Raw genomic sequence first — 19,481 nt, forward strand, 5'->3', positions numbered from 1 at the left:
GCAGTCCTGGGGCTGTACTTAGGGTCTGGGCACTGTCCCTGAGCCTCTTTGTGCTTATGGCTAGTACTCTTATCACTTGAGCCACAGTACAATTTCTGGCTTTTTCTAAGTAATTTATAGGAGAGAAGAGTCTCAGACTTTTCTGTCCTGGCTGGCTTTGAACCTGATCTTATAGATCTCAGCCTTCTGAGTAGCTAGGATTACAGGCATGCACCATCAGTGCCTGGTGAGGTAAGAAATTTTCCTAGTCATTCTTTCCAAGAAGGTCTGCTGACCATGGGATAGTGGCACATCTGAATGAATTGTAAAATGAGGGTCTCATAAGTCAAAGCACCTGAGGATTATGAAGTCCCTGAAATGATTATTGAGGAACATCTATTCTTTCCACATTAGTTATTATACACCATTTGTTTTGTTTGTCTGGGCATGGTGCTAAATTTTGAGGGTTACTAAAATGAGGGATGCTGAGATGAATAATAGTGAACAACACATCTTTAAGGAACATGGGTAAGCAAACATTGCCTCATTAACATATTGTTATATTGTATGCGTTACTAGAGATTAATAGGTGCCACCTACAACTGACCAGGAAAAGGAATAGGAGCTTCTAGGCAGAAGGGAGAGAATAATAGTCCAGAAGAGGGCACAAAGGCACTGAGCATTGAGAGATCAAATAATTAAAAGAACGTGTCATTTGCCATGCATGTAGGACACAAGCCAGCTACCCAGTGTCTTCTGTGACTTTGCCAGCTTTCAAAACTCAAGGATTGCTAGTCTATTGCATGGCTCTGGCTCAGGAAACTGACAGAGAATAGATGAATCCCCTCCTTCCTTCCCTTCTTCCTCCCTCCCTGAAACAGCAAAATAATTGAAACAAGCTAAGTTGAAATCTCTGCAAATGAAATCTTTGCTTTTCTCATTAATTCTTTTTTTTTTGGGGGGGGGGGGGGGTCCGGTTGTGGGGCCTGAACTCTGGGCCTGGGCGCTGTCCCTCAGCTCTTTAGCTCAAGGCTAGCACTCTACCACTTGAGCCACTTCTGGCTTTTTTTCCTTTTTGTTTATGTGGTGTGGGGAATCGAACCCAGGCCCTCGTGCTTGCAACGCAAGCGTTCTACCACTGAGCCACCTTCCCAACCCCTCTCATTAATTCTTTAATACTAATCTCTAGAAGTGAAATTACTAAATTACTGACTTGTTAACATCCATTACCAAGTTGCTCATTCAAAATATTTTATCACTTTAAAACTACACTAATAGGATTTGAGAGTATGAGTTTGCTTAAAAACAGAAATTTGAAAGAGATGATTACAACTTCCTCAGTAGAGTTCTGACAGGCCTAAGTTGACCAGTTCTCAAGCAAACTTTGCCTTTGTTCATTACTCCTTAAGTCAGTAAAATGGCCATTTTGTGGTTGAAATTACTATGTAATGTTTGGCCATATTTCTAAAGGTTGATCTTCATCTTTAACTTGGCATAATTTGTGTTATTTAATGTAGTAACTAAATCCTTATAGAACAGAAATTTTGATTAGTTGACGTGCAAGTTTATGAAGAAGGCATAGTTTTAGGAAGTATTTATTATGTAGAACAAATAATCCTTCTTGTATAATTAGTGCTACCAACTATTATTATGGTCATTCTATTTAGCAGATGAAGAAATTAAAGCAGAGTTTCCCTGATTCTTCTTACCATTACACAGTCAAGGAGTAAAACCAGGATTCTAACCAGGCAACTTTGCTCTGATTATGCTGTGATCCACTAAGTGTCTTAGTGCAAGATCTTGACCAAGTAAACTCTCTCCCTCCCACCCCCCCACCCCCCCACCCCCCCCCTCAAGCCCTGCCTTTGTTTTTTAATTGAAAACCTTTTTTAGCCTGGTACCTATAGCTCATACCTATAATTCTAGCCATTGCTGGAGACTGAGATCTAAGGATTGTGATTTGAAGCCAGTTCAGGCAGGACAGTCCATGAGACAGATGCTTAGCTCCATTTAAGAACCAGAAAAGTCAGAAGTGGAGCTGTGACTCAAGTACTAGAGTGCTAGTCTTGAAGAAAAAAGTTTAGGGCCAGTGCCTAGGCCCTGAGTTCAAACCCCAAGATTGGTACAAAACAAAACAATTCTTGTGGAGCTTTTAATTTTGAAAATGGTAGTTTGATTGTATTGCTGTTTTATTAGCATTAACAACCAGATTGTTTCCCCTAATTTGTCCCCAATCAGATCACCCTAAAGAAATTCTTACAATTATTGATTTTATTTCATAATTGTATGGTTGGCACTGAAGTCACATGGCTATCAGGTGCTACATAGTTCAGCAATGCTGGTTTTTCAGGAATTGTCAAAGCCCTTTGGAACGAGTCCAAGCCAGACTGTAGGTACCTAATTCTAATTGGTTCAGTACAAGTGTATTAACTTCTATTTAAGTAAAAGTTCAACAAGCAATATTATTACACAAAACTGTCAGTGTCCACGTCTTAAGAATGTTTCTGGAAGTCCAATATTAGCCACCTTTCTCTATTGGCTTTGTGTCAGTAGAAAGTTGGTAGTATAACTGCTGTGTAATCTGATGTTTCAAACCTGAAACATTATAAAAAGTTATCCCTCCCCCATGTTCCAGGATTCCCTAGAGATTCCCAATTCCATGGGTGCTCAAGGTGCTTATAAAAATTGTATATGTAAGCCGGGTGTTGGTGGATCACTCCTGTAATCTTAGCTTCTCAGGAGGCTGAGATCCGGTTCAAAGCCAGCCTGGGCAGGAAAGGCTGTAAAACTCTTATCTCCAATAAACCACCAGAAAACCAGAAGTGGTTCTGTAGCTCAAGTGGTAGAGTGCTAGCCTTGGGCTGAAGAGCTGAGGGACAGCGCTCAGGCCCGGAGTTCAAGCCCCATAACCAACCCCTACCCCCCCCCCCCCCCCCCCCCCCCAAAAAAAAAATTGTATATGTAGGCATCGTGGTATGTGCCTGTAGAGGAGAGATGTGTAGAGAGAAGAGAATGAAGCTTGAACTAAGGACCTTGTGCTCTTGCTTGGCCTTTTCACTAAGGGCTGGTGCTCTATCACTTGAGCTTTTTTTTGCCTTGTGTTTGGCATTTTGCTAGTTAATTGGAGACAGAGTGTGGGTTGTCTTCAAACCATGATCTTCACAGTGTGAGACTCCTGAGTAGCTAGGGTTATAGGCATGAACCACCAGCACTGAGCGATCCTCCTGAATACTTCTGTTGTTGTTGGTGGTGGTGGTCATGGGACTTGAACTCTGGGCCTGGGCATTGTCCCTCAGCTCTTCAGCTCAAGTCTAGCACCCCGCCACTTGAGCCAGAGCTCTAGTTCTGGTTTTCTGAGTGGTTTATTCTCCAATAAGAGTCTCACAGACTTTCCTGTCTGGGCTGGCTTTGAACTGTGATCCTCAGATCTCAGCCTCTCAAGGATTAATCTGCTTACTCAGTATAAATGAGGATCTTATGTCCTTGCATGTTTCTGATCTTTTTTTGTTGGGGGCGGGGGTTGAACTCAGGGCCTAGGCACTGTTCCTGAGCTTTTTTAGCTCAAGGCTAATGCTGGTACCACTTGGAACCACAGTGCCATTTCCTGTTTTCTGGTGGTTAATTGGAGATGAGTCTCAGGGACTTTCCTGCTCTGGCTGGCTTTGAACCACGATCCTCAGAGCCACTGGCTCATTTTAATCTTGATTGATTGAATTCCTAGATAAGGAATCCATGAGCTTGGCTAACACAGTATGGTCATTAAAATCCTGTATTTACTGTATAAAAATGTTCAGGGGCTGGGAAGGTGTCTCAGTGGTAGAGTGCTTGCCTTGCATGCATGAGGCCCTGGGTTTAATTCCTCAGGACACATAAGCAGAAAAAAAAAGTAGCGCTGTGGCTCAAGCATAGGTTCCACAGCCTCACAATCTCCTTCTTCTCATTTACCTAACAATCCATGCCACCTCCTCTCTCCATTGTAACTCACTTAAAAATTTTTTTTTGGGTGAGGGTGGGGGGGTGGGGGAGGAGGCATTATTACACAAAACTCAAATGATAAGGTGCAACATGGGGGTGCAGTTACTAGTATACGTAGCAAGAAATTGATTAGGTTTTTGGTGCTAGACTATAGATGAGTTTTTCTAGATTTGCTACAATCCCAAAGCTTGCTTTCCCTTTATAAGTGGGTGGGGGTGGGTCTCAGCTCACAGCTGACTTTTCTACTATTGCATATATGGGTCAGGTAAAGTCTTAACGTTTCTCAGGCAATAGTTTCTTTAATTAACACAGGAATTAGCTACCCAGAATTGAAGAAGACATGTAAATAACTCGGTCTCTCAGCTGGAATTTGCTCCAGTTATACATTTTTAAAATGCTAAAATAACCCAGAAGGTTTGTTTGGAGTTCACCCAACTTGGTAGTAATGAAAATGTTTTCAGAATAGGTAGATGGCTTGCTTGTGGGTGAGGCGAAATACGTCCTTAGATGTCCTGAGGTTTAGGTGATAATTGGGTGGAAGGTAGCCATGTTATTTGGCTGGCTGCATAGAATTTCTTTGGCTGTAAGTTACATTTCTGATATTTTGACCTCTTGAGAAGTCACATTTTGACTATATTGTCTTGTTCTCTGGTGTCTTTAACAACACAAGGTCTTTATGCATAGCTATTTAGACATGACACCAACAACATTACTGATGTATAAGCAGAAACTGACACCAGCTTGGAAAACCAATTTGCCACTGAACTTGTAAACTTGAACATTTTTGTGTCTAAGGATTTTCTCTAATTCTACTCCTATATACATATCCAGGAGATAATAACTAATATGTGCTAGGAGGAGAGCCACAGAGGAAGTACAGCATGAGTATCACAGGAACACACTGAAAATAGTTTAGACGTACTTTAACAAGAAGATCAAAATAAATTGTGGAGTGATTAAAGTTCACCTACTGTGGAGTACTATAAATACTCATTATGGAAACAAATGATCTAAGAAATAAGCAAAATGATGACTAGACCTTAGTAATCTAATGAAAGTTAGAAAAGCTCAAGTCTTATGTATAAATTGTTTTTATATAATGGCATGAAACAGTATACTAACACAGCATAAACAATTTGATGCAATGGTTTTGAAGCTAACACGTAGGCAAACTGTTAAGCAATGTCTTTGTAATTGGGTTAGTATATTGTTTTGTTGCCTGGGGGGGGAGGGGGAGGGGGAGGGGGGGGGGAGGGGTGTGGAACTCAGGGCTTGGGCACTATTCTTGAGCTTTTTTTTACCCTCAAGGCTTGAGCACACAGCTCCACCTTCAACTCCTTGGCGATTAATTGACTTTCTTGTCCTGCCTGGCTTTGAATCGTGATCCTCAGGTCTCATCATCCTTAGTAGCTAGGATTACAGACATGAGCCACTAGCTCCAGGCTTAGATATTCTTTATGTTATTAAAAAGCAGCAAGGTGAGCCCAGCGCTGGTGGCTTTTGCCTATAAACCTAGCTACTCAGGATGATTGTGGTTCAAAGCCAGCTTTGGCAGGAAAGTTCTTTTCTCCAATTAACCACCTAAAACCTGGAAGTGGAGCCTTAGCTTAAAGCAGTAGAGCACTAACCTTGAGCAGAAAAGCTCTAGAAGATGCTATTAATGTAGTCTGGAGTTGCTAGTAGGCTTTCTTTGGGGCAGAGGCTAACATTTGACCTAAAGACCCCCAATTTGATTGTGTGTTCCCTCCCCTCCCTCCTCTCTCCCTCTTCTCTCTGCCCTTTTCCCTTCCCTCCCCTTCCTTCCCTTCCCTCCCCTTCCTTCCCTTCCCCTCCCTTCCTTCCCTCCTCCCCTCCCTCCCTCCCTCCTTCCTTTGGGGACTTGAATTTATAGCCTAGGCACTGTCCTTGAGTTTTTCTGCTTAAAGCTAAGTGCCCTACCAAAAAAAAAAAATTACTTAGAGCCACAGCCCTACTTCTGGTTTCCTGGTAGACAAAAGTCTCAGGAACTTTCTTGGCCAGGCTGACTCTGAACCACGATTTTGGGATCACAGTCTCTTGAGTAGCTAGGATTTCAGTTGTGAGCTAGCAGCACCAGACAGTTGATGTGCTTTTTAATAAGGGGCTTCTTTTGCCCTTTCTTGCCCAACAGCTGCTTCAAGGCCAGAGTGGATTTGTATATATTTTTTGGGAAGATTGACGATTAGGTTTCTTTGATCTTTTTTAACTTAAATAAACACCTACTTTCTTTTCCTTTTCTGTGAGAGGAAGCAGTGGTGAATACTGTTCACTGTCAGAATGTCCAAGCTGGGGATGTTAAAGAGAAACCAGTATCTGCACTTGTGTCTCAAAAGCTCATTTCTGCAAGCTGTATAATGTTGCAGGTTCCTACTTTCTATTCTCATCTCATTCCCTCAGAATTAGTATACATCAAAAAGTCTGCCTGTCTCCTTTCCTATTCTCTGCTCTTCATTTCATGCAGAAGCTAAGGCACACCCCAAGAAAGGGAGGAGGAAAGACCAGTAGTCACCCCTAAATGACTTTTCATTGACGATGTATAACTTTTTGTGTGTAAGACACTGGCCTACTGCAGCAGAGGGATGCTCTGGCCCATGTTCTGCAGGATTCTATCTTTTTTTTTGGGGGGTCCGGTAGTGGGGCCTGAACTCTGGGCCTGGGCGCTGTCCCTCAGCTCTTCAGCTCAAGGCTAACGCTCTACCACTTGAGCCACAGCGCCACCTCCGGCTTTTTTCTTTTTGCTTATGTGGTGCTGAGGAATTGAACCCAGGGCCTCAGGCATGCAAGGCAAGCACTCTACCACTGAGCCATCTTCCCAGCCCTGCAGGATTCTATCTTGAGGATGCACTACACACCTGTCCACAAATGTCACAGGGCTTTTAAATGGCCTGTCCGTTGATCTTTGTTAGGACCTTGGCTGTCCTGAGCCACATTTTCCTCTTCCCCTGTCAGTAATGTAATTATGATAGCAAAATTGTTGATACCAAGTTGATATTAGAGACGATGATCATCTCCCTTCTGATGCTTTTAAAAATACAGGTCGTGAGCAGGATATTGATGGCTCACACCTGTAATTCTAGCAATTCAGGAGGCTGGGATCTGAGGATCACAGTTTGAAGCCAGTTGATTGGCTAGATTCTTATCAGTAATCACCAGAAAAGCCAGAAGTGGAGCTGTGGCTCATGTGGTAGAACACTGTCCTTAAGCAAAAGAAGCTCAAGGACAGTGCCCAGGCCCTCAATTCAAGTCATAGGACTCCCCCGCCCCCGCCCCCACGGCCCCCCCCCCCCCCCCCCTTTCTGTCACACACATACATACCACACCACATCACAAACAACCTGCCATGGTAATTTAGTCTACTGGTACTTGCATGATGGAAATAATAATCACTTGGTCTTAGGTAACATCTTCTAAATAAGTTAATGTGTGTATAGTATTAGGATTTGGGGTCTCATGAGATGGGCCAACAAACAGGAAGCAAGGGGTTTCAAGGTGCCCTTAGATTAATCTTTGAGGAAAATTTTCGGGCCCCTGTGGTGTTCACAGAGCTTAGCCACCATCTTTTCCCTTTCCTGGATGGACAGAAACATGTGAGTTGTGTTGAGAACATGTGCTTTGCACATCGCCGGTTGCCAGATGAAGTTCAAAAGAATTGACGAGAGAGAGAGAGAGAGAGAGAGAGAGAGAGAGAGAGAGGGGGGGGGGGGGGGGGAGGGGCACTCCAGTTATCTGAGGCCAGTTGGACGCTTGCCTTTTTCACCTCTCTTTGCAGCTGCCAGGCTACAGAGCCTGTTTTGTGAAAGACCCTCAAGAAACAATGAGGGAAAACAGCTTCTGTTTGATTAGATTAGATCAATTTATGTGCTTTGGGGCGGGGCCCTGGCAAGGCTAGGGGGAGGGGTGTCCCTGAATTGCCAGTGGCCCATGCCTGCCCATGTGGTCACTTCATAAGTAATGAAGCTCTGTGGTGACTGCTATTGCAGAAGGAGGGGGGGGAGGGTGGGCTAGAGGAGGAGCATGTGGAAAGAGATTTCTGCAGTCTGTCTGGAGAGCTGCCCAGGTTTCCCAGCCAAAAAAACAAATAAAAATAAATAAAAGGCAAGTGCTGAATGACACAGATTATGATATTAAAAAGGGATGCCATTGAAACTGTGCCCTGGATTCTGCTGTCATTGGAGGTGGTGTGTGTGTGTGTGTGTGTGTGTGTGTGTGTGTGTGTGTGTGTGTGTGTGTGTGTGTGTGTGTGTGTGTGTGTATGCGTGCATGCGCGTGCGTGCATGCGTGCCTGTGTTGTATGTGTGCGTGTGTGCATGTGCGTGTGCTCACAGCATGGTTTTAGTGCATTGCCTGACAGGCCGTGAATGTGAAAGTGTGGACAATTAAACTGTGAATGTCCCCCTCCAACCAAGGTGTCTCCTCTCCCTCCAGATGCCAGAAATTCTGTAATTCATATTTGTCTGCATTGCAGGTTGAGGGAAATGGCAGGATGAAAAGCTAGTCATTCTTTCTCTTTTTCCCATTATAATTTATCAAGATGGAGTTGGGGGGAAGCGCCAGCCCAGAGACCCCTCCTCTTTGGTGTTCGATTCCCTTCCAGGCACATAAATAACCTTCTCTCCCGTCTGTTTCCCCTCCCCCTCGGCCCGCTGCTGTTTGGCCGTCCTATTGCTGCGCGGAATCTGCACTGCCGCTTGCTTATTACGTACAGGGGAGGATTGTTGACAAGTGCTCCGGTGCCTGCCTCACTGCGCTCTTCCTCCCTCCCTCCCTCTCTCTGCCCTTCTTCCTCTCTGCCTCTCTGCAATGATCCGGCTCTGAGGATGGCTGCTCCACGGGTCTGTCAGGTGCAGTTTTTGGTGGCTTATCTTGAGGAACCTGGGATAGAAGGTCTGTTCCTATCAATAAAATAAAAACCAAATAGCTCGAGATTCTTTTCAGGCTGGTATGGCTTTTGTTGGAGAAATAGGCCTTTGTGGTTTCCCTGCTGGGGTCCTGGTGAAATCTATTACGGATGGCAAGGTGCTTAAGGAAAAAAAATTATATATATATATATATATATATATATATTTATATATATTTGTGAGTAGTATGTAAAAGAGAGTCTGCGATTTGCTTGATACTAATATTCTTTTAGCTTTGATATTGTCCCCAGGGGCAGTGGTTGCTCCTGCAAAGGCACTGTGGAAATTTACAAGAGAGAATTAATGTCGCTCTTAATGCATTAAGCTCTGTTGACCATTTTGGCCAAATCTGCAGTTTTAACCAGGCTTGTATGAATTTAGACATTTCTCTAGGGACTGACTGCCATCCAGCTATCTGCTGATCCCTTTATTTTGTTACCAGTTTGTATGATCATTCCCAGCATTAAATATAGGTGTTTGATTAAAGTTAATTAGTTCATCTTCACCCACCCTTTGGTTTTCCTTATAAACAGCACGTTTGGTTTCATTTCTCTTAAATCTTTTTTTTTTTTTTTTAAATCTTTCTCTTCTTCCTTTGAATGATGGAGGAAACTGAGGCATGTAAATAGATACTCAGTCCTTAAGTGATTCTGGGTTAAATAGGAATGTTTTAAACTCAGAGTACCCTTCCTTTTTCTCCCATATTTTTCTTTTTCTGCAGCCCATATTTGCACTCCTCTGTTTAAACACAGATAAATGTTAGACGCCATCCATTGTAGGTGCCTTGACATGGCCACATTCCTACAGTCCCAGCTTCCATTGTATTTCAGTATTGGAAAGAGGCAGTAGGCCTCTTTCAACTTGTTTACTGGCAGCAGGTTTTGTTTTGTTTTGTTTGGACTCTGAATAGACCACTTAGCCCTCTCCTAATATATTCATCTGAAAAGTGGGTGGGCAGTCCCATTTGTTTATATGCAGGGGAGGTAATAATGAAACTGGAGGAATTGCTGTTTCTCCAATTATGCTACAGACAAAACATAACAATTTTTTATGCTTCTTTTCCATGATATAAAAGCATCTGAAAGAGATTTTGGGGTAAGGGTGTTGCTGTTAACTTACTCATACATTATATTGTGGAGTTTTGCCTGAGCATCATCACAGGTTAGTACACAAACTGATAACTTGATGGTGCTTATTGTTGGGCATTAAAGTCAACTTTGCTTACCTTTGGAGAGCCTTAGTAAAACCAGAGAGCAGTTTTCATTTAGATACTTTACATCTATGGGATTTAATGATATGAAGCTTTAAAAACCTACTACATACATGTATACGTTGTATTTACTTCAAAGGTAGAGTATCATTAGCTATCTGTGAACATGCTTTTTATATATATATGAGAAAATTCTTTGGAGGAGCACAAACTGTCCATGATGTGATTTAAAAGCAGAATGAGCAACCAAGTGTTGACATGTCAGTGTATCTGAACAGAATGTTTTGAATACACTGGTCTCATTGATTTATTTTTTAATAAAAATATCAAACTGTCTTATGTTTATCCATATGATTCTGATTACCCTTGTTCTGCAATAATTCCATTGTTCTGCAGCTCATTTTCAACAAAAAATGAGCTATGTCCAGTGTTGCTTTTTATGCACTTTTCTTGTGTATGTGGAAGGCAGATTTTGACCTCCAAGGTGCTCTGTCATGAACCCTCTGTGCTGGAAAGCCCTTTTAGTTAGTTGAGGATTGCAAGCGTCCATGCTTTTGGTGGTTGTTTTCAACTAGGTTGCCTGGTATGGTAGGTTTGTGTTGACTGGTTTGTGGATTGTGACATTTCAAAGGGTGTTGGGATGGTAGGTAGATGTAGAAAAGTTATGGCTTGGGATAGCAGAGTCATAATGATTGGATGTGAAAGTAGAGCTTGGCATTATAGAGCATTGTAAGTATTTATAGTTCAGCCATGATGCTTGGAGTTTCTTACCCTGATTACTTTGAGAGCCATGTTAAGCGTAAAGAATGTGTAAATTATGAAGGAAGATTGAGTAATGACCAAAAGAAGTAAGGGAATTATGCCAAAAATGGTAATAGGTCACCAGAAGTCAAATAGCTCCTGAACTGGTTCTAAAATCTTTGAAGATCCTCTCTCCTTCCTACTGAAAGATTAAAAAAAAAATCATGAAGTTAATCTGTCGTCTTTGCTGCTTATTTTGTTTTATTATTTTGTTGGATTCTCTCTACCAGAGAGGTATATTTGCTTTCCTCTTGTGATTGTTGGTTAGATTGAGGGAAGGGGGTTGTCTTTTGTCTTTGAGTGTCACTTATTTCAAGGATTAGACAGAAAATAATGCACATTTTTGGAGTAGCAATAATCTGCTTACCCATTCCTGTGTAATTCGAGATGTCTGCTGGCCTTGTTTCCTTGTTGCTCAAGGTGAGGAAATGCTTTGTGGGCTGTAAGTTCCCTGAAGTCTTGATTCTGAAAACTGTCACTCATATATACATATATACATGTATGTATACGTATATTCATTCTACCCAGTAGCCCACATTTTCTGGGTTGGATTATTTACCTCCCACTTTTCTCAAAAGATGGGGCTTCCAGATTTCCTAAGAATAGGTCTGTGCAGAGAGAGATTAGTGGTAGTCAAAGTGTTCTTGTGGGATTGTTTACATATAAAACACAAACTGAAGATTGATGTTTTGGGGGTTGGGGTAAATGAAGGAATATCTACCCTCAACCTTGTGCAGTTTATCAGTTTATGTGGTTTGAGGGCCCTGGAGAGAGAGAGAGAGAGAGAGACAGAGACAGAGAGAGAGACAGAGACAGAGAGAGAGACAGAGAGAGACAGACAGAGAGACAGACAGAGACAGACAGAGACAGAGAGACAGAGACAGAGAGAGAGGGAGGGGTGATACTACATTTTGTTGGCAGTGATGGAAAGTCTCCAAGCTGATTTGAGACAAGACAAAGAGGAGCCCCAGTTGACTGAAGGGTCTTTCTCAGGAGAGAAAGTAGTTATTTTTCATAATCAGAGGTATGAAGCCATTGTCATTTGCACCTCATTGACCATAATGTGCCTTCAACATCTTGCCTCATGATCCTGCATTTGCTCTCATCCACATCAGTGTGTTGATCTGGTTAGCATGTCAGTAGACAAGCCTGAGCTGGGCTTTGCAGGTTCTCTGTCCTGCTTGCCCCCTGGCCCTGGAACCAACCCTGTGTTCTGTTGCAAGTGTCACTGGTGACCTGCATATGCACAGTTGGGGTTAATACCCACATTCATGGTGACCCTGTGAAGCTGGCCTAGCATTAGAATTGCCTAAACTGTCTGTAAAGCAGACAATCCAATGTTTCTTTCAAAAGTCTGGGTGAGCCTAGGCTTTTATTTTTCACCAGTAATGGCGGCAAAGCATGCATTCTGATTACCTCAGAGAGGGTTCGGCCTCAACCAAAAGGGGCTGCTTTTATAGTTTTCCTCTCAACTCAAATCCCTGCTTGTGTATATGCACATGTGTATGTGTGCTGCACGAGCATAAAGCACACACACATGCACACACATGGGAAGAAACTGCTGTTGAAAATGAAAGCACTCTTTCGAAGCTTGACTGTTTAATATGTAATGTGATACCTTGTCTCACAGGGACAGGGTGACAGACGGCGTTGGCTCTATAACATGGAATCACCTTTTGTGCGTGTCTCCTACAACAAAGCTAAATACATTGACTCTGCCTAATATGCTAATAAGTTTGGTGTGCTCCAGATGTTAGAGAAGCACTGGAACAGCTTCAAAGCCCTCCTTGTTTTTGCTTTTTTTAACCCCCTTTTGGCATTGCTTTTGTGGAATACAGGCATTAAGTTTTCCTTTGGTTTTTGTATTGTCTGTTACTATTTGTGGACCTGATGGGAAAGAACTGTAAATACCTCTTTATGTCCAAAACACGCTAGTGTGACTATATACACTAGTTCTTTTTCTGAGGGTGGTAGAAAAGACATAAAATTGTGTTTCTGTGTTCTGAAATCTAGATTTCTCATCAACTGTGTTAGAAGTTCTTAGCTGAAGGAGTCATCAGCCTAAGTTGTATTTCAATTTTTCTAATCCTCTTTCTGTTAAGACAACAGGGAGATGATCATACACATAATCCCAACAATCTCCAACAGGAATTCATTTTGCCCATCTCTGTTGTGATTTCTGACTCAGAGAAGAAGCCTGTTATGTTGTATTCCTTGTGTGGCATTAGGAGCCCTTTCATTTCTTGCTAATTTGGGATAAATAGCTCCTGAATTTGCTGAGTCCTTGGTGGCGGGGTTTGATTGTGTTTGATTTCTTGGAAGTGGTAGGGGTGGTTCTCTGCTTGCTGTGTTGTAGTGTCCGACTGTGACACATTGCCCCTGTCAGCTGATGGTGTTTAGGCCCAGGGTGCAGGCACGATCCCCAGGCTGTCTTTTAACACCATGATTTGGAATTTTCAGCTTATATTTATTGCTTTTGTGAAAGACAATAGACATGGTTTAATTTAAGTTCAACCTACTGAATATTAATAGAGGAGAACAAATGTTAATGTGAGAAGACTGCATCTTCGGGCCATTCAATTTCCTCTGTTTAACCTCCTGTCCCTAACAAAGGTTTATGTTGATGGGGGAGGGCTTTAGAAAAATAGAAAATGATGTGATTGTGTGAAGTGGGGGGATGAAGGTTCATTATTTCTCATTGACTAAAAATAATAATTTAAAACATTGGTAGCAGGGCTTTGTTACACAGGGGAAAGAAAAGGCAGCACACATTAGCTCCTCTAATGTTATAATAATGGCTATTCTGCCCTGTGGCACCACATTGCATCTTGCTGACCTGGCTCTCCTACACTAAGCAGGCCGTGTGATTTGGTTTAAAACATTAGGACTGAAATGGGATAGCTAGTATAGTGGAAATGTGAAAAATGGGGTGAATTTTGGGAAAGGAATAAAAGCCCTGGTTTATCCAACCATGCAGATTATCAAACTAAAAATAACTAAAATTTTCTGAGTCAGTATATGCAGAATGAGAGTATTCGGATTGAGAAAGTCGATCATTTGCAGTACAGACTCAGGCCTGCCTCTTCATAAAGGATAGGAAAAGCAGGAAAAGCTGTGGCCCTTTTAGTTTGTATGTATGACAGGCAATTAATTTTCTGTGTCTGGGCCCCATTTTCTGAGTCTGGAGAGTGAATTGGATTCAGACAACAATCCATGGATGTCTGTTCTAGTTCAGGTCAACCTCATTGTTCATCTTGCAATGGGGAAAGGCTGAGTGCTCTGAAGGCACTAGTCTGATGAGGGCAGGGGGACAATGGAGTCACTACTTTGAATCTTTTCAGTGTAGCTCAGTTGTGCCTTGGGATCAGAGCAGCAGCGTTGCCCTCCTTTGCCTCACATTGAGCTCACAATTAAGTCAATTAAAGTCCCTAGGTATTTTTCATGATGCAAAATTTCTTCATGCAGTTTCCTTGAATTTGTGCTCAGACAGTTGTTTGGGGGAGAAAGTATATGACTTATCGTGTATGCCTGTTTACATGTACACTTTGTAGGCATGCACATTGTACATGTTAGTTTTTTGAGTCTATTCTTGTATCAGCTAACTGTTAATAATAACCCAGTGACAAGTTTTATTAGCAAGCCCCCTCACAAAATTGTTGGGAAAAGGGATGAGCCCCCCGTGAATGTGCTGCTGCCCTTTGGTGTGGATGTATTCCTGAGAGTTATGTTGTGATAAAGGCTGGGGGGGGCCTGGGTCTTCCCTTACTGACATGGCCCACATTCATCTTATCTTAGTGGCTCTCAACATATGGAGACTTGTATCACCTTTGAATGTTAGTTAGACAGCATAGACAGTCTGGGGTAAGGCCCCTCCCTGGATGAGCCTTTTATATGCTGATTCTGGAGAAATACTGGTATAGTTCAAGGGAAAGCTGTTGGCCCAATAAATACTCAATTTTCTTGTGCTAGTCTTCATCTCCTGCATCATTTTTCCTCCTTTTTGGTGTTTAGGTATATTCTTGTTCTTTTGGCTGTCTCGCTACATTGATTCATCATCACTGGCTTTCCCCTAAAGCTTGGTCTTGTTTTGTTTTTCTTTTTTTTCCCTGCTAGATATGAACTGTGTTCTTTTCTTGCACACTGTACTAAATGGCGTGTACATCTGTGTTTGTGTATCTCCTGTCACTAGAGTATAGATTTTGTTTGATTACTGCCATGCCAGTGCCCTGGCAATTTAGTAGGTGTTAAGAAATTAAATGAATTCACATCCCCTCCTTCCTTTCCATGCTGTATTCTCCTTTACATAGATGTGCATTTTTGAAACCTTGAGCTCATCTAAGATTCACTCAGAGAGTTAAGATGCATATCCCTACCCCTGAAGCAGGGGAAGGGATCTTGAATCAGGACCTTGGGTCTGTTTCTAATCTCTGTGGAAAGTATAGTCTGTGTCATCCTAATGATTTGGTTTTCCCTTATGTCTGCATTAGTTCTCCAATGTACTGGGACTAATAGAGAGGTTATTTGAAACACATAGGTAATTTTACTTTTCTGGAGGCACAAATACATTGAAGCAAGCAGGTTAAGTTAATTGTATTGGATTTGATGTAATTTAATACATCAGAAATATTTCCATAATTAATCTACTTGAAATAATTAATGAAATGGTACATTTATCTCTATCCATTTATTGTGGTATTGGGGGTTTGAACTAAGGGCCTCATGCTTGCTAGGAAAATGCTCTTCTTTTTGAGCCATGCACTCATCCTATTAAAGAGTGTTCATAAGAAAAAGAAGGGAAGCTGGGGAAGAAAAGGCAACAGGGAGGCCATCTTGACTGGACTTTGGCTTCAGACTGGAGTCTGGTCCTGGAGAGAGTCCCGAAGCATGGATTTTACCATTGTGCGTGGGTCCATGTTAAGGGAACATTGGCATTTTAAAAATTAAAGTTAGAAAAAATAGTTTGTTAGAATTTGTTTCCTATTGACACTAGCCACCGTTGGTTTTCGTCACATGGTTCTGTATGGGACAAATTCTTACTAGAATACATAGCTCAGGTATTATTCCTGAAATGCTGACCACATTCTATCCTTAACGTCTTTCTAATATTTGGGAAGCTTATTTTCATTTCCATGCTGTAGCCATGATCCTTAAGGCCCCATATTACAAGTAAATAGCCATGATATTTTACTTACTCCATAGCATTAGATTTCCAACCTTATGTTACTATCTAAAGTCTGAAATCATAGGGAGTTACACACATGCATAAGCAGGGCAAGTCCCAGCCTTTGTTGTGCTGCAGTTTTCCCTGAACGTTACCAGATAAAATGTATTACATATCTATTAGAGAGATACTATTCTTCCCAGTTTTCTTCGCAAAGAACAGAAACCACTCTTAAATGTTTCAATTCAAGAGAGATTTCACATGGAATGAAGTAGTCAAATCTTGTGGAATGGCTGGATGAACCAAAAAGTCATGCTTCAGTCACAGATGATATTTACGTACATGGAAAAAGAATCATAGCTGGATTGGATGGCATATATACCTGTGATCTAGGAGACTTGAGCAGGAAGAATATGAATTCAAGGCCAGCTGCTGGGCTACATGGCAAGACCCTGTTGTCTCTCCTTCCTCCAGCTACTCCTCACAAATAAACACACAAACTTCCAGCCTTTTGGATTTCCCATTCAAAAAGGGGATATGCATTTGTGAATTTTCTGTTGCCCACATTCTTGTTTGTCTTCATTAGCCATTGTGTAGGGTTTACTGTGGTAAACTGCTGCTTCCTGATGTGATATATTTAAGTGTTTATCCCCTTTTTTCACCTGTAGGGCTCCTTGGTAATGACCAATCTAAGGGATTAGGACCAGCATCAGAACAGTCAGAGAATGAGAAGGACGATGCATCCCAAGTGTCCTCTACTAGCAACGATGTTAGTTCTTCAGATTTTGAAGAAGGGCCGTCGAGGAAAAGGTTAGTAATCAAGGCTAAAAGTATTGGTGCATTATTTAAATCAGAGAAGTGCCAGTTTTTGGTCACATGGGGACAGTGTTGGCCCATTCACCACAATATCACAGTTTTCATAGAACAGCCAGAATTTGGAACTGAAGCCACGGTGGCTCAAGTGTTAGAGCTCCAGCTGTGAGCGAAAAAACTGAGTGAAAGTAAAAGGCCCTGAGTTCAAGCCCCAGTACAGGCACCAATAAGTAAATAAAAATCCAGGATTTCTATGTTCTATCCCATAATAATTAAAAATGAGTAAACAAAATATGCCATAGACTGACTAAACCATGTTTTTGCCATGAGAAACATCCAAAGAATTGGCAGCTGATAATATCAGGTCTTAAATGTTCACTATCATTGTTTGTTATCAGCAGTAATAGTGGGGAGAGTATTAGATGCTTTCTGCTATTTCTGGAGAGATGTTTTTAAAATGTGCAGATTAAATGTCTTCTTTGAATTGTTTTTCTTTTCAGGAAAGCAGGAATTACACTGCATTTTCAATAGATAAGCGTTGAGCCAAGTTACAAAACCAGTTCTTCAAACTGAAAATAATTGGCAGTTATTTCTATATGATTTTCCTAAATGAGCTTAAGATAGTTTGTAAGGGAAGTTGGCTCTGGTTGGCTTCCTGCCTTCATGCCTCTCTCCTTCCTTCTCTCCCTCTCTCCCTTATTTATTCCTTCCCTCCCTCCCTCCCTCCCTCTCTTTCTTTTCTTTCTTTCTCTCTTTCTTTTTTTCTTTCCTTCTGGATGTGCTGTCCTGGGGCACTGTCCCCAGGAGCTCCCCCCCCCCCCCCCCCCCCAGGTTAGTGCTCTACCCCTTAAACTACAGCTCCAGCTTTTTAGTGGTTAATTGGAGATAGAATGCCATGGACTTTCCTGCTCTGTCTGATTTTGAATTGGGAGCCTTAGATCTCAGCCTCCTATATAGATAGAATTACAGGTAGAACCACTGGCACCAAGCTGTAGGTCCTGGTAATTTTATGAGTTTGTGGTTTCAAGGATAGCGATAGTGACATTATATAGTATTTTTAACAGGGTGCTTAAAAATACCTTGGTAGTAGCTGCCCTATTTCATATTTTGTTTGTTATTTCCCCTTTCATTTAGAATTTTTATATTTCATTTTAGTGCATGTGCGTGTGTGCGTGTGTGTTTCTTGGTCCTGGTGCTTGAACTTGGGGTCTGGGAGTTGTCCCTTAGCTCTTTTGCTCAAGACTAGCACTCTACCACTTTAGGCCACAGAGCTGCTGTTTCTGGTTGGTTTGTTTGTCTCATGGACTTTCTTGTCCGGGCTGGCTTTGAACCACAATCCTCAAATCTGTGCCCCCTGAGTAGCTAGGATTACAGGAGTGAGCAACCAGCTCTGGGCCTGTTTTTATATTTGATGTTTCACTGGATTATTGTCTTTATGACTTTATTAGAATCTTGTTAATTTATGAAATTGAAGTGTAAAAGAAATTCCCAGGATCTGAGCTTCTGTGACATATTCTGAGTTGTTGAAACAATCTAGACACATAATTACATTTTGGAAATAATCTAGATACATATCTGTCATGAACTGAGCTTAGTGGAAAGTTAGAAGGAATGGAGGTTAGCTGTGTATGGATACTTAATGGTTTTTGAGCCTAAACATTTTATTTTTTTTTAAATTTCATTTTATTGTAAAGATGCTGTACAGAGGGGTTACAGTTACATGAGTAAGGCAATTTCTTGTACGTTTCTTGTCAAGAATTGTTAATCCCTCCTTTGTTGTTCTTCCATTATCCCTTCCCTTCTGACCTCCCTCATTCCCCTTCCCCTCCCCGAAGTTGGAAAGTTCATTTCCAATATAGTATCTTGTGGGTATGATTGTTGCAGTGATTCACCCGCTCTCCTTGTTTCAGTGAAAGTTTAGATGGATATCTCAAGTTTAGTTTCTCGCATGGTTTTCAGTGAAAGTTTAGATGAATATCTCAAGTTTAGTTTCTCTCTCATGGTTTTTTGTTATGGTTGTTGTTGTTTAATTGCTTAGCTGGTACTCTGCCATTTGAGCCATGCCTCTAGCTTAGCTTTTTACCCATTGTTTTGGAGACAGTGTCTTGGATCTTTTTCTAACCAGTCTTGGCTTCAAACCATGATCCTTTCAGCCTCCTGAGTAGGTAGGATTATAGCTATGAGCCATCAGCTCCTGCCTTGTGAAGTATCTGTTTAACACATAATATACTCTGAGCCTGTATGAACTTCTACCTTCATATCTTTGTTCTGCACCTGTATATTAGAAGATGCCATTTGATTTGTGATTAATTAGCATGTATAGTACAGTTCTTCCAGTGTACATTTGTACATTGCTGTTAGTTCATATGAAACATTGCCCCTGCTCCAGTTTGATAATTGAATCCTCATAGGACAGGTATTTTCAGGGATATATGGAACAATCACATCAGTAAATACATTGAAGTATGTGACTATATTGTCTGTGCCTTTCAACATGGGCAGATTTTCATCCACCTGACATTAACATTCATAGGAATGAATCTTTGGTTATGAATGCTATCACTTTCTACTATAAATTTTGACACACACACACGCGCACACACACACACACACACACACACACACA

General features: G+C 41.6%; 1 protein-coding gene across 3 annotated transcripts in view; it reads left to right on the forward strand.

Moving 5' to 3' along the window:
• The window catches only part of Jarid2 (jumonji and AT-rich interaction domain containing 2), a 239,718-nt gene that overhangs the window by 128,145 nt on the left and 92,092 nt on the right, over positions 1–19,481 (forward strand). Inside the window, exons 1-2 of one of the 3 annotated variants that reach the window (XM_042678521.1) lie at positions 8,788–8,856; positions 16,711–16,852. The exons of 1 other annotated variant lie outside the window; for it this stretch is intronic. In XM_042678521.1, the coding sequence (XP_042534455.1) occupies positions 8,790–8,856; positions 16,711–16,852 (209 nt within the window). In that variant the 5' untranslated portion in view covers positions 8,788–8,789. Of the gene's footprint in view, positions 1–8,787; positions 8,857–16,710; positions 16,853–19,481 lie in introns of those variants that run through there. One more of the 3 variants, XM_042678520.1, reaches the window with a different exon arrangement.

The sequence above is a fragment of the Dipodomys spectabilis genome, unplaced genomic scaffold (genome assembly GCF_019054845.1).
Source record: "Dipodomys spectabilis isolate Male_0828 unplaced genomic scaffold, ASM1905484v1 ptg000045l, whole genome shotgun sequence".
Taxonomy (NCBI): domain Eukaryota; kingdom Metazoa; phylum Chordata; class Mammalia; order Rodentia; family Heteromyidae; genus Dipodomys; species Dipodomys spectabilis.